At 35.8% G+C, this 22,661-nt stretch overlaps 2 protein-coding genes across 4 annotated transcripts in view; one reads left to right on the plus strand and one right to left on the minus strand.

The window, feature by feature from the left end:
• The first annotated feature begins 879 nt into the window (after nucleotides 1-879).
• Nucleotides 880-9,821, plus strand: LOC117162217 (protein amnionless). 2 transcript variants are annotated; one of them, XM_076623637.1, is made up of 7 exons: nucleotides 880-1,012; nucleotides 1,118-1,415; nucleotides 3,200-3,504; nucleotides 3,956-4,079; nucleotides 4,173-4,407; nucleotides 6,410-6,563; nucleotides 9,303-9,821. In XM_076623637.1, the coding sequence occupies exons 2-7, from the start codon at nucleotides 1,137-1,139 to the stop codon at nucleotides 9,646-9,648; spliced, it is 1,443 nt and encodes a 480-aa protein (XP_076479752.1). In that variant the 5' UTR covers nucleotides 880-1,012; nucleotides 1,118-1,136; the 3' UTR covers nucleotides 9,649-9,821. The 2 variants fall into 2 exon arrangements, with proteins under 2 accessions (XP_076479752.1, XP_033199975.2); XM_033344084.2 differs by having other exon boundaries at nucleotides 886-1,415.
• Nucleotides 9,822-10,901: 1,080 nt separating this feature from the next.
• CrebA (Cyclic-AMP response element binding protein A) overlaps nucleotides 10,902-22,661 on the minus strand; it is a 48,107-nt gene continuing 36,347 nt past the window's right edge. For both annotated transcript variants that reach the window (XM_033346302.2, XM_076623638.1), the window contains 4 exons: nucleotides 21,513-21,832; nucleotides 20,371-20,646; nucleotides 19,287-19,430; nucleotides 10,902-18,150 (listed from right to left, as the gene is read on the minus strand). In XM_033346302.2, the coding sequence (XP_033202193.1) occupies nucleotides 17,965-18,150; nucleotides 19,287-19,430; nucleotides 20,371-20,646; nucleotides 21,513-21,832 (926 nt within the window). In that variant the 3' untranslated portion in view covers nucleotides 10,902-17,964. The remainder of the gene's footprint in view (nucleotides 18,151-19,286; nucleotides 19,431-20,370; nucleotides 20,647-21,512; nucleotides 21,833-22,661) is intronic.

The raw sequence follows: 22,661 nt of genomic DNA on the forward strand, positions 1-22,661 counted from the left end.
TTTTTTCATATCCATTTGCGACTATGAATTTAAATAAGGCTATCGTTCATACCGAAATATACAGAAACATCGATCCACTGCAATTGTATACATTCGCTGTACTTTAAAAATCCCTATGAATGTTACCGTTTTACGTAAGATCTCGATTATCATCAGAATAAAAGATACTAGATACTTGTAGTTAAGTATTATTTTTACAGAATTAAGAATATTCTAGACGAACCTTGTTTAAACTTTTGTCCAGGTGTTTATCCAATAAATGTTCTTCAAAAAGAAAAAAGAAAAAAAAAAGATAAAAGTGATGATGCCTTAAAAATCCTTGACAAACCTTATCGAGGATAAACAAAGGACTTTGAACGTTGAAAAACGCGAATGCTTCCAGAATCATTCGAGATAGACTTCGTGTCGGCTTTGATATCGCGGCTATGCTCGCAATTAGTCTTCTTGCGTATTTCAAAGTTAGTAGCGATCGAATTTCAGTCGCCTATGAAAAGCAAAAAAAAAAGATAGTTAATCTTATAAAATTCAATTAAAGGATAAGAATATTACATCGAAGATCTCTGGTAATAGAAAATACGAGAAGTTGCTTTTAGACAGCAAGTAATATGAAAATTAGAAAATTAACAAACACGAAAGTAATACGTTTTCCTTTTGCAATGTCCGATTGTTACAAGACACCGTAATATTATATTAAGATTCGAAGTTTAAAAATCGAAAAATTGACCGTTCCTAATGACACAAAGTATAGAAATGTGTTCGCGAATGGGTTTCTACATCGTCGTTGTAAAAAGATCGTCGAAACTTAAATTATCACGATAAATAGGCCGAGTCTGCAGCAGCTTGCCATAAATCTCTACGCACGCCCCCTTTCAACTCCGATTATTCGCTTCAGTTTCCGATCGTTTAACTCGACGATCGTTCGTCCCTATTCGCCTAAACTCTAACCGAACCGTTTTAATAAAAATCGTTTCTCTCTCGACTCGCACGAAGCTTCAAATATTGAAATTGAAAAGTAAAATCTTCGATTAATTAAAAGAACTTTTAACGCTACTCGTGATAAATCAGTGTCGTTAAAGGAATAACAAATTTCAGAAATCTATAAGATTTTAATTTATAGGAAACCGTTGCCCGATATCATGAAATGTGGAGTTTCTTACGAAGCTTGGACATTTCTCCAATCTTTGTTAATTATAAAAGTAGTTCTCGGTGTCGAGAAACATTGGCTTCCAAATTTAGAATGGGAAACGGCTGAAAATTGGATTGGGAAACGGATACCTGAATTAGACAGTTACGTGACATTTCCCTTGGATATGAGACACGCAGTGGGAATTGGAAAATCGATCGATTTAAGGCTGTCTGGAATCGATTTACCTAGATCTGGATCTTTGGTCTTGCCCAGAAATGGAAAATTACAGGTAGGAATTAAGAAACACGTGTGAATCAATAATTACGTAAATAACTGACTAAAGACGTATGATATTTCAATTAATCGATGATTGGCTTCGTGATATGAATATTACTAATTGTTAGATGCGTACTATAAATTCAGTTCATAGGTCACCGGATTATATATTATAAATAGTAACAAATTAACGCGACGGTACATTCACAGATGAAATTGACATTTGTTAAGCTTCATTTTCCAATCTTTTGATGTTATTATTTTGATAATAATTAATAATTACTATTCTAGTAATTGATATTTTGACAACATAATATTATTCTAGATGCGAGTATAGATAATTGTTTTTATATTTGACAGGTGGTAGATTTATAATAATGGTAAATTAAAGTACCAAGTTTAAAATGAAATTGATCTTACTAATTGTAAGTAGAATTTTTCCATTCCTCGTTAATTCCCCCACTAAACACTAAACACTAAACACTAAACACTAAACACTAAACACTAAACACTAAACACTAAACACTAAACACTAAACACTAAACACTAAACACTAAACACTAAACACTAAACACTAAACACTAAACACTAAACACTAAACACTAAACACTAAACACTAAACACTAAACACTAAACACTAAACACTAAACACTAACAATAACAATAACAATCTTGTTGTTGTTGTTGTTCTTATTATTTATAGTATTTCACGTATGTTTATGTCCAACATAATATGAACAAAAGAAAGTAAGTAATTTTATTTACTGTTATCCCTATTTCATAACAATCAATCTAACGTGCGTTTACTCGTTAGTTTTTTCTTTTATACTCGGACGTACTTGAACGTTAAAACTTCTAAAGTTCCACAGCTATGTATTAATATATTAATATATCCTCTTTGTCCTATCGATCGTAAATCTAATTCTTCTGCTTTTGAAAGCAAGATTTAACGAGCAATATCGCAGAATGGTGGAAATAAAATGAGTACGATGCTTCGCCAGTTGCTTCGGTAAACTCAAAATCAGTAAAAATGAAATGGAAACTGCGAGTGCGAGATTTAAATTACCAAGTTTACGAAATTGTTAACCTCTTTCTTCAAAATTTTAATTACGAAATTATTAACCGCGAAGGAGGATGTTAAAGATAGCCATTTTTTAACTTCGTTGCGAACGAGAAAGTCTCGCAAGACATCTAAGTGCATCTCTCGAGGAAAATTAAAAAAGAACGATGGAAAAAACGGTGATGAAAAAGTGGCAGCGATCAAACTTACCCATGCCTTAGCTTAATCTTCATCTTCTTCAGATACCGACCCGCCTACGAAATAATTCCTCGGAAATCCTGCTGGTGAATCAATTAAAGTTTGAAATCTAGCAAATCCGAAGTACTACAAGATCGCTGTTGGCTATTGCTTTCGCGTAGCAATTATCGTAGCAACAATCCGATGGTAATTCATCATCAGCAGAATTTCCGAAGAATTATTATGTCGACATGGATGAATAATTATTCTGTAGTTGGATCAGAATTTGAAGAAAATGAAGATTAAGCGCAACACAGGGGTAGGTTTGGCTGCCGCTTTTTCATCTTTACACTCGTTTTTCTTAAATTTCCGATAAAATAACGTTTCTCGTTGCTTGACAGATGCTATTAATATTCTTGACAAATTTTTCGTTCGCAATCAGATCCGTAAATTGCCATTTTTTAAGATCGTCCTTTTATTTTCGTTACAAAATTTCTTTCTAGGTAACAATTATCATGCTTAATCAGTTTATTAGCCAATTAATCGATCAATTATAATAGTTGAGTGAAGCAGGAAAATCAGCAAAGAAAATCAGCCAGTGGTCAAGGTCGGGTCACCTATTCTGGGCCGACCCTCAAAATTGGGGCGGAAGTTCAATAGCAGCGCCGCATCTCGAGCAAGTACCATGTCGCCAAGATAACATCGTACTTCCCAGAAAGAATCAAACCTTCAGCGTACTTTTGCCGATGAAGAATATCGAAGTGAAATCGGTGAGAATGATGGACGAAAAGCAACCCTATAGAGCGTGGCAATGGGCAGACATGGTTCACAGTAGAGAGTTCGAGAAAGGAATATTCACAGTAAAGTGCGTCTCGCTGAACAAGCTTTTCATGAAAAATTTACCATGTTTCGGAGTAAAAAATTTGCAAATTACAGGATTTACAATTTTTCAAATGTTCGAATTACCAAACTTTCCAATTTTCAAGCTACCAAATTTCGACGTTCTTAAATTGCGAAACCTTCCAACCTCCGAGTTTGTCAATTTTTTAACTTTCCAGTCTTTCAGCTTTCAAATCTGCGAATCTTGGAATTTTCAAATAACCCGAGCATCTAAATATTCGAGCTTCCAGACTTTGAAATCTTTGAACGTTTAAATTCATAAACCTTGCAAGTTCAAACTTCGTTCAAGACTTCAGAGACACTTCGTGTATTCACCCAAATGTTTATTTAACTTTCGAAACGCCGCATTGAATTAAACAGTCGCGACTTTTACAAACTTACGATATTCAAAGATGATGCGAGATAAAATTCTACAGATACGTGGGCTATAGTTGCAAGGAGTGTCCCTGCCAAGACGATCCAAATGGCTACTATCTGGAAGAAATTTGTGCTATTGAAAGACCAAAGTGTGGATTCACGCCTTGCGAATATCCCATATGGGTAAATTCGACCAACAATTATTATCCTTTACGCAAATTCCCATAGACGTAATAAATTCTTGAAGTTCATTTTTGAAATAACGTTCGAGTGTAGGTGGAAGGTCACTGCTGTCGATACTGTGGCGGTCGACTGTCTTTAACAAACAAAGTACCTCTATCAATGGTTCAAGTATTAACAGACGAGGCTTTAGAAAGATACGCTGAAAAGCTCGCTTGGCACGTAAGACCTACCTGGAACGGAGCTATCGAGGTTTTGATAAAGAAGAAGCTCGACTATTCGGAAATCGATATCTTGGAAGCTACAGAAGACGCAAAGAGAGCGTTGCAAAGTAAATTCCATACGTTACGTTTCTCTGGTTTAATTTTTTCATTTTCTATTCTTCTCGTTACTTCGTTATCTCCAAATACGTACGTAACTAACGATTTTTTCTTTAATTTAACGCGTCATCGATATCTATTCTCGTAGGAATATTCGCAAGGGGAAATAAGTCAAGCTTGAAAAACGCGGTACTTCGCATCGAGGATGTGAATCGAACATACTGTTAATTCTTTTTATCGTTTAATTTAATTCCGTAGAAATAAGAATTAAAAATATACGGACCGTCCTGAAAATAATCGTACAATACCTACGTGGAAAAATAAATGGAAAAAGAAGAATAACGTTTTTATATTTAAGGCTACGTTTTCGAAAGGAACGAACAAGTTTAATTAAACACTCGCGAGCAAATAGCCGTGTGTTACGTGGAAGTTTCGAATTATGAAACTTTTCTTCCTGCTCGTGTTTGTATTATTAAACATGGACAATGTCACGATTTGCTTTCTGTCGTTATCGTTATCTTATCACTTATCGATTATCACTTTCCTTTATCCTGTATCGAATTTCAATTGTCTGCGACACCCTGTATATGCCCACGTATATTAGAAATAGAATTAAAAATATAAAAATTAATGTTATCGAATATCGAAGAATATTGGAATTAAAAGTATTATCTCAACATAAATTTGTGCAGCTGTGGCCATTTTTTTAGATTATTTTCTCTCGTTTTAATCGTCGTAACGTGTACTTTGAACGAAACAAATCCCCTTTTAAACATTTCGCCATATTAAAAATTGACATCGGATGTTCTCTATTTGTGTAAAAATATGCAGAGGAATAGTTAGACGCGATGCAGGAAATAAATTATTTTCCGGCACTACTACGCCGCTTTTCCCCAGAAGCGACCTGGTGTCCGTGCGGATTTCCTCCACGTTAATAAAAAGAAAAAAAGGAAATAAATTATTTATTTCTTTCAAAATGGTTTCTACGGATTCCATGAATAATCGTACGGTTCTTCAACGAGACACGGCCTGATAATATCAGTTACTGTATTTTCCACTACATAGAAAACAATTAACCTGATCGACTATTCTGGCTTCATCGACGACGCAACCATCACTCTTTCAAGACATTTCCCCTCGAAACACTTTCCATGTTTAACATTCTCATTATTTCTTATGTTCTTTTCACAAGAAAATATTATTTTACTTATTACTTTTAATACGCTTAAATACTTTACGTTTTATCTACTTGAAATTAAGTAAAACTACTAACTTAAATTGGCGACTGTCGCAAGAAAGTTATAATAGTATAAAATATTCTTCAATTAGCGAGTCGTTAAAAAGAAACTTTCCAACAGCATTAATTTCAGTTTTCATTCATTCTAGATTAACGAAAGTTATTCTTCTTCTAGACAAGGTAAACTTTATATTTTATCAAAGAAAGTGGGAAAATTCCGTGAAACTTTTTAACAGAATATTTTCTCAATCAACAAGCGATTAAAAAGTGACTTTCAAAGCTTCCTTAGTTTCAACGTCTACCATCTTCATATCAAAGAATTCGATTTACAATAAATAAGACGAATTAACTTATTGCTCGGTTTTTATACAAACAGAGTCTAATATGAAATGGTAAATTATTATCGCGAAATATTAAATCATTCTTCGAAATTAAGCGGAAGAAGAATATTTCCCAATGAGCTAAAAATCCTGAAATTGATTACGACTTATCTTAAAAATGGAGTACTCTAATTGCAAGAAATCTCATTAACTCTGCTTCCTGACCTTTGCATCGTCTTCGATTCGATCGTATTTTTCTTCTCTCGCGGATTTTTTAAATTTGAGAAAAATATGGAACGACACTCGTTGTTTATACGTCAGAGTATTTCTTAAAACATGAAAAATTTGTTTGCTTCTTGCATCAAGAATTTCCATTACAACATTGAAACGTAAAAATGGAGAACCACGACAGATTTAAATCTTCCTTATTTTATCGTGCTTTTCTTTTTTTAATAGGTATGAAAATCGAAGTTTTCTCTGCAGAAGTAACTGGCGCTGCCGTGCAAGATAATCGTATGGCTATTACGTTGGTTCCGTTTTTGGGAATGCCAATGATCGTCCTTCTTCTTCTGTTCCTCTTCTTTTTATACTTTGGCTACTCTTACAGACAGTAAGTACTTAGTATAATTAATTAATGATCAACCTAGGGAGATAATATCCTTTCTTCTAACTCTTTTTCTCATTACGAGGCACTATAACGTCACGATATACAGTCTTTTATCCTTTTTGTACCTTCTGAGAATTCTAAAGTCTCCCGCAGGATTAACTTCGGATAAAAATGGTTTAAGAAATTTATGAGCTACAGCGAGACGATACAGAGAGCAACAGAAATATGATAATCCCTCCTGCTTCTAAATTTACCATAAAAGCGCTTTACATATTTTAACGTAAAAACGATTCATTTATTGTTCAAATTCAAATTTGTAAACTGTCAGTTTCGAAACTTCAAAGTCACGAGACTTCCAAATTTGCCACGTTCTAATTTGCAAATTTTACAACTTTGGGACTCACAGGTTTGCAAATATGCGTTAACGTTAAAATTTGCAAATTTACGAATTTTCGCCTTCAAAGTTCTCACGATTCAAACCTGTAAACCTTCGGATTCTCAAATCTTCAAACTTCGAACGTGTGAATTTTCGAATCTGTGGATTCACCGATCGTCGTACCTTCGGACCTCTGCTTTCATACACCTGTTAATGTCCCCGCAAACTGTGAAATAGCTGCTGAAACTACGAAAACACGACCCTTTGAATTTTCATATTTTCGCGTTTTCAAAAGATTCCACGTGCAAAGCTAACTTCGCGTTCTACGCTGCCAATTAAGCAAGCAAATGAATGAAAGAGAGAAGGTCGAAGGAAAAGGGGAAAAAGAAAGGAGAAGGCGGAATTAATAAATCGTCGAAAATAGCTGGCCGATGCATGTTTTCGCGAACGACAAACGGAAGCGAGCAGCTCAACGATTACGTGCGACTCGTTGGGAAAACGGCGATGAAGCTTTCTATAAGCTCGTCCCGTTTGACCCTTATATTCCAGCGACACGTGGGTGTCGATGACGAGGATCGTCGAGAGGCAGAGACAACACGGGAAAAGAGAGGAGCAAAGGGAGAAAAAGAAGAGAAACGCGATGGAAAAAGTAATTACACGGAATATGAAACACGAGGCGCAGTTTTCAACTGACTGCGTTTCTCCTTCGCTCGCAGCCCCGTTAAACCGGATGTTTCCGAAATTAACCTCCCTTCGGCATACTTTTAAACGAGACTGAACCAAATGTTTTTGAAACATTTATATGTCTCTTGAAACGTTTGATCGTGAGAACGTTTTGGCGAATCGATCGAAATAACATTGAAAAATCTGACGCGAACCGAATAAATTTGAAAATCGAGAGGTTTGGAAATTTGCAAATTCGAAAGTTTGAACATCGAAGAATTTGCAAGTATCGATAAAATTTAGCGAAAGATATTTCGTCTAACGTATTGGGAAACCAACCAATTAGATCTTTGCATTTATATTCGGCTATGCGAGAAGCCCGCTTACAAAGTTATTAGAAACGACGATTAGTTTACCCATCGTAAACAGAAGTTCATTTTATTACAAATATCTGTTATGAATTCCGTTCGAGTAGCAGAAATTCGAGTATCGATCTCGGTGATTTTGAATAACCAAATCACCAGGGAAACAGCACTGGTTGCTTCGAATTGCAGCAATGGTATCAGTGTTTACGTACGGTAAACCGAACTGCATATTGGAACGTGTGTAACTTCAAAAGTTCTCTTTGCTGTCGATCGAATCATTGGAAAGCAGTACGCTGGTAATACACGTGTACAAAGCGAATGTAGACACCTAATCAAACAGTTTGTGAAATAACATTTTCAATCACCGAAGGAAAAACGAATCGTAGAAGAGAAGCAGAAAATAATATTTCCAAGAGAAGATTAATAAGGGAGAAAAGGAAGGATATCTCTAGGAGATGCAAAGGTCAAAGAAAATAAGCGATAGAGTGTAAATGATGACTTGTGTAAATATAATTATAAGAAAGAAAGAATATAACGAATAATAAGATGCAGATTCGTGAAGCAATCGAAGAAAAAGGAGAAGCAGAAGAAGACGTGGAAAGCGAAAGGTCGAGAAAAGGAAGAAACGGAGAAGTCTAAGCTTTATCGCGTTATTAATTTCTCCAACTACGAATGCAAACTCGTATTCCGCGACTACAGGAACGCTACTGCTATTAAATATTTGTCCGCTCAATCAGGCAATTTATAAAATGAAGTTTCAAATTATTAGAAGAAACGGGGAAGTGAAAAGAAAACATAAATTCGTAAAGTAACGAACGAAAGGAGAAAAGGAAGAATAAAAATGGAATATTCTTTCCTTATATGCTTAGAAACTAGAAAATAGGAACTAGAAATTTCTGTAATTTAATTAACTCTGTTTGGTCAATGAGTAGCGCTGTTTATAAGTAAAAATATCGTAAATTTGTAGCTTTGAAAGAGAACGTTTAAAGAGAATTTAATGACCCGAAGTGCTGAAAATATTATAATAATGTTTTATATTACCGGTACCTTTTCTCTCATTTGTAATGAAAAATTCTATGTTCTCTAAATAGATTTCAAAATATTCTAAGGCATAACATGTTCTTCCGACGAAAATAGTTTTCACTATTCTTTGAGATTAACAGGAAATATTTCCAAATTCAGTTATCTAAGATAGATGTTTGAAACTTCAAACTTTTTGTTTTAAATGCAAATTAATGAAAGTAGTTTTAAAATGTACTTTTTCGTGCATCTGACATAAGTCACCAGACGCATTTAAGTATCCAGAATTTTAATCAGACGTCTCGTTATTATTTGCAGTTTCCTGCTAGGCTTCTCGGAGATCTTCTCTTCGATAAGGGATGGAATTCGAGCGGACAAAACGCAGGGTAGCAAACCATTCGGTTTTGCTCGATTCGAAAATAGTGCAGAGAGTAACGTTCAAATTGCCAACGTCGCCAACGAACCAAATCTCGAAGATAACGAAGCGGAGGGAAACGATCCGTCTTCCGGTGGAAGATTCGAAAATCCTCTGTACAGATCGAGAAGAAAAGGGCGCAAGGAGGATGAGGAGGTCTTAAATATGGAAGCTCCCCTCAGTTTATCGACTCTTAAGCGTAAAGTGGATGATCAAATTGAAGAAGCGGATCTTGACACCGATCAATAAAACGATAAAAATTCTCTTGCTTTTCTCTTTTCGTAGAAATTACAGAATTTCACGGCGTAAGGTTATGTTATTTAAATTTAAATATAAAGCAGCTTTTATTACGTTGTAATATAAGAAACGATTCGCTGTATAATCATTCTTTTTCAATAAATGTTATAACCGTTGTGAACGTACGTTATTTCGTACATTTAATCGTTTACATCGTTTAATTTTTTTTGAGAAATAAAAAATTGAAATATTTTTTAACGATAAAAAATTCGCTAGAGAATTCAACGACGTAAAAATTTGTTCGTTTCTAAAATTCGAAGGACGTCCAGGAAATGAAAAGAGATCGAAATAATGTTATCAGGAGGTGGAGGTCGATAATTCATTACCAGAATCTTAATTAAAACGCGAATGAACGGTCCATTCAATTGTGCAGGCCTATCAGATTGGGCTGTGAAATGTGATGCGCGAATGGTCTTATTTCGATGGCATAATTAAGTCGGCATATAAGGTAAAATACGTAATTTTTCCATTTAGAATTGCGAAGAGAATTAAACGAGCAAAAGTATTTCTTTAGTAGTTCGCTTTAATCGAATTTCGAAGTATCGGTTACTCGATATTTTGATAAAAACGCTCGATGATCCTGTGAAACCTAACAGAAGAGTAAACCCGATAAGATTGCCAATACGAACAGTGACGTCATATGAAATCTATTATTCCACGTACGTGCAAAATCAATTAGCTGGTGAAGGTTATTTTCGTTTACTATCATTCCATCTATCGCGCCATGTATTACAAGTACTAAGGAATTTGTGTAGGAAGATTAAGAAGGGATTAGAAGACCACCTAAACCCACTAGTAAACAACTTATGTTCTAAGTTAATCCCAAGGAGACTGAGCAGGAAACATCCCAATGAACTAGGACGCTCAATAATCTACGAACAAATGTATTTAACTCTAAGGCACGGACTACTGGGAATACCGTCTACGAACTATTGTTCCAGCTCGTTATATCGATTTACATAGTCGTAACAAAATTGTAAATTATCTGGAGAAGAATATAAAAATAGTTTAGGAAGATCAACTCTAAAAGTGACGTAACGAAATTTGGGAAATCAAGGACAAACTTTCTTCAACACGATGTTCGTTTAAAGGGATTAGTATGATACTGTATGGTCGACGGTTCTTATATTTTGGCAGGAAATCGAACCACGCCAGACGCGAAATTGGACGAGTGGCTAAGAATTCAAAGGTGGAAAAGAAAAAAGTTAAGTCACATGTGTTTATTCATTTGTCATACAACGTTCGAAGTTAGACGAACGACCACGTGCACCGGCGTCCACGTGGCAGCGGCACACCATAATCGCGTAAAGACATTTACTCGTCGGGATAATAGGATAAGTCGTTGCACAGCTAACACGAGGACACGTATACCGAGATACACACAGTTGGTCTCTGCGGATAAATAATATAATGCACGCGATACATCATATATTTGGTGCAGGGCACACAGATGCTGCGAATGTATTTTACGAATCGGTAATCGATCGTCGATTCGCGATAATGAAATCGAGCGAACGTTATTTGCGTGTACGTGTCTGTTTGCGTGTGATCAGCCTGCGGATCTTTAGGCATTTATATTTAAAAGTATGAAATGCGAGAAATTTGGAAGAATAGCAACTCTTAAAATGCATACAACGTGCAAAAATATACGAGATGTCCACGATAAAATTATGATATCTAGTTTCGTGGTACGAATCTCTGTTTACAGATTTCTTCATCCATTTCTTGATCGTTCGAGTGATAAAAATATGAAATTCCATAAATATCCACAGTCTATGGTATGACAATCGTTCCCTCGTCGTCTATTTTGTAGATTCGTAAATGTGTTTGTGTACGTTTTCTTTAGTGTATACATATATTATCTGTTTATATAGAAATATCTTATGTATATATATGTATATTTATGTATATATATATATGTATATATATAACCATTTATATAAAGCTTCGTTTATAGAATATATTAAATTCTTTCTCTCTCATTCTCTCTCTCTCTGTTCGTCTCTTTCTCTCATTCCCTCTGGATAAAACTGCGTTCAATTGGCATTTTGTACAAGAAATTATACACGATTCCCTGCGCGACAGGCTATGATTCTTATCTAACGATACGAGGCTTCCTCCAGCGAATTTACGTACGTACTCGTGTAATTGTATAGCAGGAATTACGGTTTCCGCGAATCATTGGATAACACCGACGTATAAATTGCGTCTGTTTCTCGCGAATAGGATTAACAGGGACTGTAACAAGTAATTCTTCACATATCTCGAGATTTATTAATTTACATAGACATTTGATCGACTTTGAAACAACCTAGAAACGCACGGATCGAAGAGCGCGAAGATATTCGAGGAGAATGCGAGTGGCGTAGAAATTGGGCAAAGAGAATTTAGAAAATTTTTGAAAACGGAACGATTCACAGAATCTTGGAAATTGTGAAATTAGGAAACACTGGGAATTTAGAAACTCACAACTAGATGCTTTGAAATTTGAGCGCGTGGGATTCGATGAGCTAGAGATCTAGAGATTTCAGGATTTGAAAGCTTGAAATTTGAAGAATTTTAGATAATCGAAAAGCTTGAAAATATGAAACTGTAAAAAATGTCGAAGGAGAGTTTAGATATCCAAAATTTGAGAGTTTCAACGTGCAATTCGAAAATCAACAAATTTGCAAGTCTAGGAATTCGGAGATGCAAAGTTACGGAAACTTGAGAATCCCAAAATTTGGTCATTCGGACGTACACAGTTCCGAATAATTGAACAAATTTCCCAACTTTTAAATTTCTTTCAAATACCAAATTAACGTATCTCTAACTACGTACTGGAACTACATTTATCTGAACTTGTAACGGGACAAACAGTTTATTATAATTAGAGTTCGTATAATAGGAGTTCGCCAACTGTCCTTGCTGCCTATCGTTTCTCGTTCGCGTAATAGCAGCTCGTGTCCAGATAAACGAATTCAACCAGCAAAACTTCAATTCATCGGGCAGTTAAAATTTCGTTCGAATAAACAAAGTTCTGCTGTAATATCATCTAAACCGGAGATACTTTCCATTGGAAAATTCATCTAAGTTCTTCCTATTTGCGAGACCATTGCGACCAACACCCGCTACTTAATGTAACAAACGCCCATAGGTGTCCAACTCTCAGCTTTAATCTTTAATGCATCGATATTACCCCATAAGTACAGGTGTCACGCAACAATCTCGTACCATCGATAGGGTCAACAACTGAAAGCGCGAAAAACAGTATCCCCTTTAAGAACGTTAGAGGCACATCGATCTTTAAAGTCAGTAGGATTCACGTTTGCGGATGTGCTCAGTCAGGCGTAAGTAATTGACAGACGCCGAGTTAACCTGCCTTTTTTACACGTCTTGCCGCTTTTTTTTACCGTGAGTACGTAACACACGAGTGTGCGTGTCTTTCTCGTATTTTTTTTCTCTCCTAGCGTACTATAAACACACGTGACACTGTTTGGTAAACTCATTAATTTTTTTTTCAATCTCTTGGGAGTTTTACGCGTATCTTTGCTACGATAGTTTTCTCGAGTTTCAATAGAGATCACGTTAATCCGATAACTGTTTTCACGGATCTTCGTTGTTGTTCGCGAAAGTCGAACAACTATATCACTTATTATTCCGGGAGCCTAAGTTGCAAATAAATTTATCGTCGATTACATTTTCGTAGATTCGAGGAACTCGAAGTTTCGGAAGTAGAGGAATAAAGTTAAGAGAAATCGAGACGTTTAAAGTTTCGAAAAGATGAAAATTTGCAAATTTCAATGTTTAGGATTTGAAAAATTGGAAATTGGCAGCTTCCCTAGATCTCGGCTTTCAATATCCGCTTAAAATATGGATCGTGTTTAAAATTCCCTGTTCCGCGGGCTTATGACGGCTAGTCAAGTTGATCGAAGTTCTCGCGAACTTCGATTGGTTGGAAGCCTGGATCTAAGCCAGGAGGAAAATTTTCCGCGACACGTGATCGCGAACGATGAGATCGCAAAATCGCGCGAGGAGCCTCGATCGTGATCGAAAATGTGTTCGATGAAGAAATCGGAGACGCGCCATCGAAATTCCATATACTGGAGCCTTGAATTATTCTGTTAAACGTTCTTCGACCATCTTTGATATTTATTAACACGTTTGATGCCATGTCAGTTAAAATTTATCCTACCCTTTGATCGATTAATCAGGTTTTCCGCAAATAGGAAAGGTCGTCCCTTTCTGATTTTTATTCTCCTTTAATTTTTTTAAATAAAACAGTGATTTTTGAAAAGCCATTTTTCTTGCGATTAAATTAGCAGACTTATGGCAGAGATATTTTCTTTGTCGAGACGGATTGAAAAATTTAGTAACTTGTTTAAAAGTTTGCGATTAATTCTTTATACAAAGAGCTAACGTGTATTTAAATTAATTGTATCGTTAAAGGTACTCTATAGAGAATATAAAAATTCTGAATTAAAAAGAAAAACAGAATGTCGATTGTTATTATTACAGAAAGAATATTTAATAAAATAAATCCTTCGAGTTTACCTCGACACGTGATAACAATTATCGCGTCACGATAAGTTACCAAATAGTTTATCCAATCTATCTCATAATCAATCTTTCGGACAACCTGTTTGAAATAAAAGGTAGAGCTTCCAAATTGTAGACGTAATCTGAGCCTAACACATTTGTTATTGTTTAAATGACCCAGCGAATTCTGCATAAAAATAGATGTTCCAGACGCCGAAGCTCGTTCGGCTTCGAGCTTTAAATAGCCAAGTAAAACAGACAAGAACCGTTCTATCATTTCCCAGAATTTCTCAAGCGGTCCTCCACTTCAAATAAAATCGTTTTTTTTTTTTCAAAAACATACTCCGACATTCGTTTCTTCTTTTACTTTTTATCGATAATACACACGCTGACTTTTACGTGCGTTATGCACGTCACGTAACACAGTGCGATATGTTAGATGGTTGGAAAACTTCGCAGAGATATTACAGCAAAATTTGAAGAAAAGCAGAATGTTCCATCTAGATGTTCCGATAATCAAAGTTCTGTTATAGTTTTCACATAATTTTGTAATATAATAATATTTTTAACTATCATGGCACTTGGTGCGTTAATAAAATTCCTATGTATTTTAAAATTCAAGAAGATGCAATCGTTTGGAGAATTTCTTCTTCTCGTGCTTAACTGTATCAGCAAGACTTCACGTGACGAAAGTATCGTATTTTCGAAGATCGTTATAGTGATCAATGGCAGCGCTCGTGTTCGAGACAAGTTTTCTCTTAGAACCATTCGTCGACCCTTCCTTTAACTCTAATTCACACGATCGTGAACATTATCGGTGATATTTGTACCCATTAGACAATGAAAATTTGTCGCTTTTGAAATTCGACGATACATGTGATCAGTGCGAGCATAGAATATGCAAAGTGGGGCGTGATTCGTTATAAAGTTAACGGATTACCGACTTTTTGTTAAAATCGAAGATTAGATTTCTTAGATATTTTTCGAAGAATTAAGTTTTATACGATTCTTTGTGCGTGTGTTTGTAAACCATTGTTATCTCCTAAATTGCAAATCTCTCGAGAAATTTATCTTTGTCGAGAAGTTATATTTTCGATACCGAGTGTTTGTCTTTTTATAAAAACACTTTACACAGAAAATATTTTTTTCGCAGAAAACCTTCTTCGACTATTCTCTGTTTTTACTTTCTTATTTTTTCTTGAATTAAACTTTTTCGATAAAGAACGCGAGACTTTTAAGAATCTCGAAGGGGTTCAAAAAACAGGAAAGAGAAAAACCCTGCTTATTACGTCTAAAATACAATTCTTCTCGAAAAATATCTGTTTCTAGAGGAAAAGATTCGAATTTCATTTTCCATTTTTCGCTGTAGTTTCTCAACTGTTTGCAATGCGAAAAATTATCTTCCATTATCGTACTACGAATCACGCCGCACGTAATATAGTATCATAGTATAACAGAACTGCGAAAAAATTACATCTATATACTGTGGCGCGTTCTTTGAAGAAATAATCAAAGTCAACATCATTGCACACGTTCTTCTTAAAACCACAATGGTGCGAACCATCTCAACAACGTACAGATGGTTAAATAAACGTCTTCTTTTACAAATATAATATACAAATCTATATCTCGCGTGAATGGATCCTAATCTATAAATAAATTCCTAAATATATATATATATATATCAATCTAACAAATTTTCTCTGAAGAAAATAGACGTACACGATCATCTCGTATTCATTCTAGATAAAATACCACATTAATTATAATCACTCATTATCCATATAATTTATATAGTTAACGCGTTGGACATTTATCGTTTTAATTGTATGTCGTCTTAATATTATATTTTAACTATTCTTCGTTCTCTATATTCGTTTCCTAATTTTATTATATTATTTGGACGAAAATCGAAGAGTCATCATCGCTGTCAAGCGAATACAAATATCAATCGACACTCGATTGAAAATGCACTTACGCTTCTAAATACTTTAGTAGTCTGCGCGAACGCTTATCTATCGCTAAATGTCTCCCTACGAGTTTAACTCTTCGTAATTAAACTGGGTCGTTACTCATCCAAGCGAAATTTTGATTTTTATCGATAGAAATTTTAAATATTTGACTTGATAAATGACTTTATTATACAGCGAAGACATCGATAAGTATCCTAGACATTTTTTACGTTTTTGAAAGTCCAAAATACTAAGGATATTTATCTTGGATGGAAATGACCCAGCGTAACTACGGAGCGTGGAAAAATATAATATACGTCTGCCTTTGGAGGGTTAATCCTTGTCGTTTAATTAAATTTCGCACGTCTTTTGAACGTTTGTTGAAATTTCGTTTGAATCAAAACTCTCTCCGTACGCTTTATCGAACTTTGTGGAATAAGTTATACGAGTCGCTATCCTTTAGAAATGTATTCTTCTTTAAGGAAACTGAAATACGATCAATTTTGAGAAATTTATTCTTTACATTTTGATTTCAATTTTCGAGGTAAATTAGACACCGCTTCTGCTACAGTCAACTTTCCGAGATAAAGTGTGAAACGAACGTTATATGTACCGAATGTTCCAAAATAGGTGGCAGAAGGTTATTGTGTAAGCAAAACTAAATTAAAAATAAAGAATAAATCTTTTTTATTTAACATTTCGTCTTCGAGATAATCGAGTTTGAAAATAGGTCGGATATGTGTATGTTCAGTTCACTCTAAATCGAAAGAAGATGGTATCATTGCTCCGAAGGTTGGGGTCTGCGTGTAAAAATAAGTCGAAAATGTAAAATAATATTCTTCCTTTAAAGTCTCGTTTTCTAAAAAATCGTCGATAGACACGTGCCCTGTCGAGAGTCAACTAAACGCACGTATATCTCGCTTCAATTTTCAAATACGATTTTCTCAACAACGAAGATTCTAACGAAAAAACTTTATTCTTGCTTTCCCGATTCATTTTTACACGTAGAATAACTTCTCTATAGTCACTTTAGAGCGTGAACTTTACGATTTTTGACTCGAATTTCAAGCTCTCGATGTATTACACGTTTAGATCGTATAGCGATCGGCCTTTCTCCACATGCTTTCTACGCAATATGTTACAATTCGATGAATTCGATTCATTAGGTGCGATACAATAACAGAAACGTAACGAAACACTTTTAATAGAAGAGAAAGGAGAATAAAATTCGTTTTCGATTCGTCGTTCGCGATGGAAGAAAGATAAGCGAATCAAGGCACTCCCGGCAGAATTGCACCCTCCGCCGACTCCTGTCCACGGAAAACAGGAAGACGAGGCGTATCCAAGGAATATATTTTCATCGCGAATCGTTCTACTCGACTGACGCTCGATCCGCTACACGAGGAAGACTTTACACAGGAATGTAAAGGAAATTGCACTGTTCCCTTGGAAAATGGTCTGTTTGGGAAATAGTCCGCAAGAACATTTGATCCCGTAAAAACTCGATGGATCATTCGTTGAAAGATATCCATCGAGGAAACGTAAGTTTTCTTCTCTCCCTTTTATAATCGAAGAAAATTACAAATTGTCCAAGGATCGAAGGAAACTACATAGAAGATAAAAGTAAAACACTTGTGATTCGACGATCAGGAACACGTTCTAAGGCCCTTTATCTGGCCACCAGTCTTCGCGAAATCGCCCTTCCGACCACTATGACCGCGATTATAATGTCTTCTTGATAATAAGTCGAATCGTCGGTTTGTAGTTTAACGTTCAACGTGATTTCGAAACGTTGCGCCTACGAGTTTTGTAGTTGAAGAAGGGCTTGGAGACGTTGAAGCTCTTTCAGTAGTTCGCGATTCGTGTCTTCTAAGGCTGTTAGTCGGTCCCGGTAGGAGGAGTTCTCGTTCGTGAGCATCGTCACGCGTCTTTCTAGACCGTCCATGTACTCCTTTTTCTTCCGTCGCGACTCCTGGGCTGATATCTGAAACACGAAATAGCCGATCATGCGTCGAGTTTTGTTCTTCGTTGAGCGTTGGTTGCGCTTATCGACTGACTCGCTGTTCCGCGAAAATTCCTACCAAGGAATTCCTGCTAAGATTCAAGGAAACAGTTTGCATTACGAGAAAATTATATTCCGATGTCTGTAACGAATAGCTACGTCAAATTTCTGGAAACCAATGCATTTTTCCTTTGTTCCATTCTCTGTCCAATGGGAAGATATTTTCGTATAAATTTTGTTGAAATTAAAGAAAGAATTACGTGGACAATGTGTTGCTCGTTGTACTGTATAGATAAAGAGGGAATTAAAAAGAATAGTTTCATATAAGAAACAATTATACGATTTAGACAACGTTAAATTAATAGAAAATGAACATTATTAAAAATAACGTATTATATAAGTGGGGCACGTTAAAAATTGATATAGATAGGAAATATCGAAAAGCAAGTAAATAGATGATATTAAAAATTAAATTAATTCATTCACACGGCACAGGAATATCAGAATATTAAGCATGAGAAATTGAAATAGAGTCAACAGTTTAAAATTTCGAAAAAGGTGGATTTGTTTGATTAAGTTTGGTTATTTCAGTGTATATTTGAAGAGTTAAGTGTTTTCTTCAGCCGTTGATTTATAAACGAAAAAAGCTGTATCGCAAAAAAATGACTAGCGACAAAGTGTTTGCTTTTACGTAATTATCGTCGTCAGATTTAACACAGACACAAGATCTTGGGCAAGTTTGTTCTCAAATGTTAATTAATTACGACACACGATTTATCATCCATCGAAATCGAAAATAAAATTAAAATACAAGCAGAGAACAGAACCTGTCTAGAATCAAAGATTAAGAAACAAATTTTATATTATGCAGTAATAGATAATTTCATTGAAAAAGCAGCACGAACGCGGTATAATTATTTCCAGATCGCGGATGTTTGCAGGTTTATGGGATATACAAGTAAAAAGAACATGCGTAATATTCGAAAATACACAGAAGATTAAAAATAAAATTTACTCGTTGTAATATTTAAAAGGTAAAATACTTTGTGTCGCTAAAAATATCAACTTGCATAAACATTCGCGGCCTAATTATTTTCTAACAAATATTCGACATTCACCTTGTTCTTAATTTTCCTACGGACTTTCTTCAGGGACTTCTCTTCTTGTTTCGTCAGAGGCAGTTTCGTAGGCACTGGATATCCCTCCGCGATCAATGTCCGCTTTTCCTCTTCAGTCAACGTTAACACACCCGTCGACCCTTTCTGCAAGATGAATTTAACGCAACGTCACAACCTACGTCCATCTTTCTCTGTGTTTATGGCGTGAATTTTATTGGAATTTATTGGTCTTTTTTGCATTACAAAATATAATTTTTTAAATTGCAAGTCCGATCAAACTCAATATATTTCTTTATTCGACCGAACTTATTTGTGTTACGACCCAATATCAATTAACGTAGTGGTTAATTATATATCTTGTCAATCATATATCAGGTCTCTTTCACAAAATTTTAAAAATCATATTTCGCATAAGACATCAGATATTTGCTTAATTTTTAAGAAAATTTTCTGTCAAAAGCGATGTACCTTCCTTTTATAAAACTCTTATGAAAGCATGTGTAGAATGTAAATCACGCAATTAAGCGTAAAATACGTCACATAAAATATAATAATAATAATTTATTGGTACTTTAGGCCCATATCTTATTATATTACAAGGTGGTTATTGCATTCTAATTTCTAGTTTCCTACACAATATTATACTCTTATATCGAGTTCTTAGTTACTCCATTATATCGCTATATTATCATTTATTTCGCATAAAATATTTCGCTCATTGACAGAATGAATAACGAGGCGCCAAAAAACGAAATGTAAAGAAAAATATGATATATTATAGGCACTATTATTTACGCCATCTCCTTCCAGTAAATAAACTAGCGCTATGAAAATGCATACTTTTTCTGAGAATTGAAAATTTATCGAGTATTTATACAGCGACATTGAAAAATCTGCAATGAAAATAGAAGAAATCGTTACTACTGTTCGTGACATAGGCTCGCTTATAACATAAAAACATTTCGTAATTACATTATAAATTTACTTCAAGATTGTCGACTATCTTATAACTCGAAGTCGCTTATTTTACATATGCGTCTGAAAAAAAGTGGCGTTAATTAAAAAAGATTCCAGTTTGGCTCACCGGTTGACAGGAAATCAAGGGTGTGTGTATCGGCTGTCTGGTGGTGTGCGTGCCGTTTGTGATGTAAAGTCTGGGCGTGAGCAGGCCTCTGAGATTCTGTGCGTGCGCGGAGCTCTGGGAATCTCGGCGTTCCGGCGAACAGGAAGCGGAAGCGGTGCCCTCGCTGTCGGAGCTGGCGCTACTCGGCGGCGTTGGCGGTAGACCCTGCCTGGACGCGCATAGATCCGCCTGTTTCTCATCGTTCGCCTCCCCGTTGTACTCTTCTACCTCCATACCCTGTGACACACAAAGTTTGTTTTCTATTAGCATCTTTATAATTCTTAGATGCATCAGGAAAAGATATTCGTAATTTGAGATCAGCGAGTAAGAGTATCGAGCGTCGACAAAATTTTGTTTTTCGGAATAGTCGAATATTCGCTCTTCTGTTTCTTTTTAAATTGAAATTCTATCAATTAAAATCGTAATTACATAGGAAAACGAAGAATATGGCGTGTCAAGAAAAAGCGAGAAATTATCGTGAAAATCTACTAAATGTTACGTTTCTTTTTGCATTTTATTTGCATTTAGATGCACTAGAGTGTAAAAAGGGAAATTCTCGAACTTTAAACACTCCATTGAGACGTAAAGAGATAAGAATATTTACAAAAACTTGCTTCAAATAAAAACGATAGAAGTTCGTTCAAACAGAATTAAGCGAAAAGTATTCATGTGAAAGTCATTCTGCTGTAACAATTACACGTGTTAAATTACGGAATACCTAACACGTGTCGTTACATCTATACTAACATCGTTCCACTCTAATAATTAGCTACGTTTCGGTATTTGACGTTATCTGTTGGAACAAGTGTTCGCATACGTTTACGAATAACTACAAGACACGAACATTCGCGCTTAAAAGTTCCTTCATCGTTTGAATAATCGTCGTATTATATATTGTTAAGACGAACGTGTATCTCAATTTTTAATAATCGTACGCTTCGATCTTTGCGTTTACAAAACTTTATCCGCCTCTCATTTAGCAACATGTAAAAGGGGATACGCAGAATCGACGAATTCCTTGAACATTTGACACATTCCCTTGCGCACTTTCACGAAAAGAATTCTATCTGTAAGAATTCTAGATAGAGAAAATATGGAAGTACCTGATAATATTCCTCGTCATCCTCCTCGCTATCGCTGGTCTGCGACATGTGGTTCTTCGAAAAATGGAGACTCTGAGGAAACACCATGGTTATCGTGTTTTTGTCGTCGGTTATAGACGTTTGACAAGACTCGGAAGGACTGCTAGGCGCGCTGATCGGTTCACCCTTGATCTCTGTACACTCCACGTCTTCAGGTACTACATTGTTTCTTCTCTTTAGGATAATCGTTGAGGTAGACGACGTGGACGACGACGAAGGCAGCTCGTCGCGTCCCGACGCGGTATTCATTGAGATCGCCGGGAAACACTCCTCCTCCATATCTGCAAAAACAAAAATATCATCCGTTCTTCGCTTTACTTCGCATTTTATTCGCATAAGACGATCGTTTCCGACAACTTTGAACCTAAATTCTCTCCATCTTCGTGTGTTCGCACGCTGTTCCATACGTATTCTTCTGTACACAAATACCCAAGTATATAGGTACTATGTATCAGTTCTAAATATTTTTCTATCCGCCATTGCATTATAAGAAACTGAACAGGCAACGCCAAGGTCCGAAATTACGTGTGCAAATGTGTACAATGAAATCACGACGAGCAAACGAATCGCGACAACCGCTATCAGATCCAGTCGTTACACGTTACTGATACACCATTGAACAATACGATAATACGAACTGTGTCGTCTCGAGGAGTTAATGGATCAACGACGTACACAGGCTGCATAAACGAAACTGACGAGACACGTTGATGACGGCAGGATATTGCCAATAGTACGGGGTTCCCTGAAATTAGCAGCATTATCAGACTCCTGTTACACCTGTAACGTTATATCCTCCTCTATCGGAGATTCTGCTATAGCTTTCAAGTGTATTTCAAGTGTATCGTGCATTAGCGTTACCCCGTCATTCGCGATGCACCGTAATGATGTCGAGGAAGAGGTTCTTAAAAGTCGAATGTGGGAAGGTGAGGAGGTTTCTCGCGACTGATAGATGTGCCGGTGAATGGAGGTGCAAGTATTAGTAGGATCGTAAATTGTAACGTTAGGACTTTGCGTTGTTGAGAATCCTGGTACTGAGAATGGATAGCGTATAGTAGTTACGCTACAACCTTAATATTTGTTGGATCTGCTAATGACGACATTAGATCT

This window comes from Bombus vancouverensis, chromosome 13, assembly GCF_051014615.1.
Source record: "Bombus vancouverensis nearcticus chromosome 13, iyBomVanc1_principal, whole genome shotgun sequence".
Taxonomy (NCBI): domain Eukaryota; kingdom Metazoa; phylum Arthropoda; class Insecta; order Hymenoptera; family Apidae; genus Bombus; species Bombus vancouverensis.

Coding starts and splice junctions, on each gene's coding strand:
- LOC117162217 (XM_076623637.1), top strand. CDS start 1,137: ATGAAATGTGGAGTTTCTTACGAAGCTTGGACATTTCTCCAATCTTTG. Junction 3,505..3,955: donor AAAGGAATATTCACAGTAAA/GTGCGTCTCGCT, acceptor AAAATTCTACAG/ATACGTGGGCTATAGTTGCA. Junction 6,564..9,302: donor TTTGGCTACTCTTACAGACA/GTAAGTACTTAG, acceptor TATTATTTGCAG/TTTCCTGCTAGGCTTCTCGG.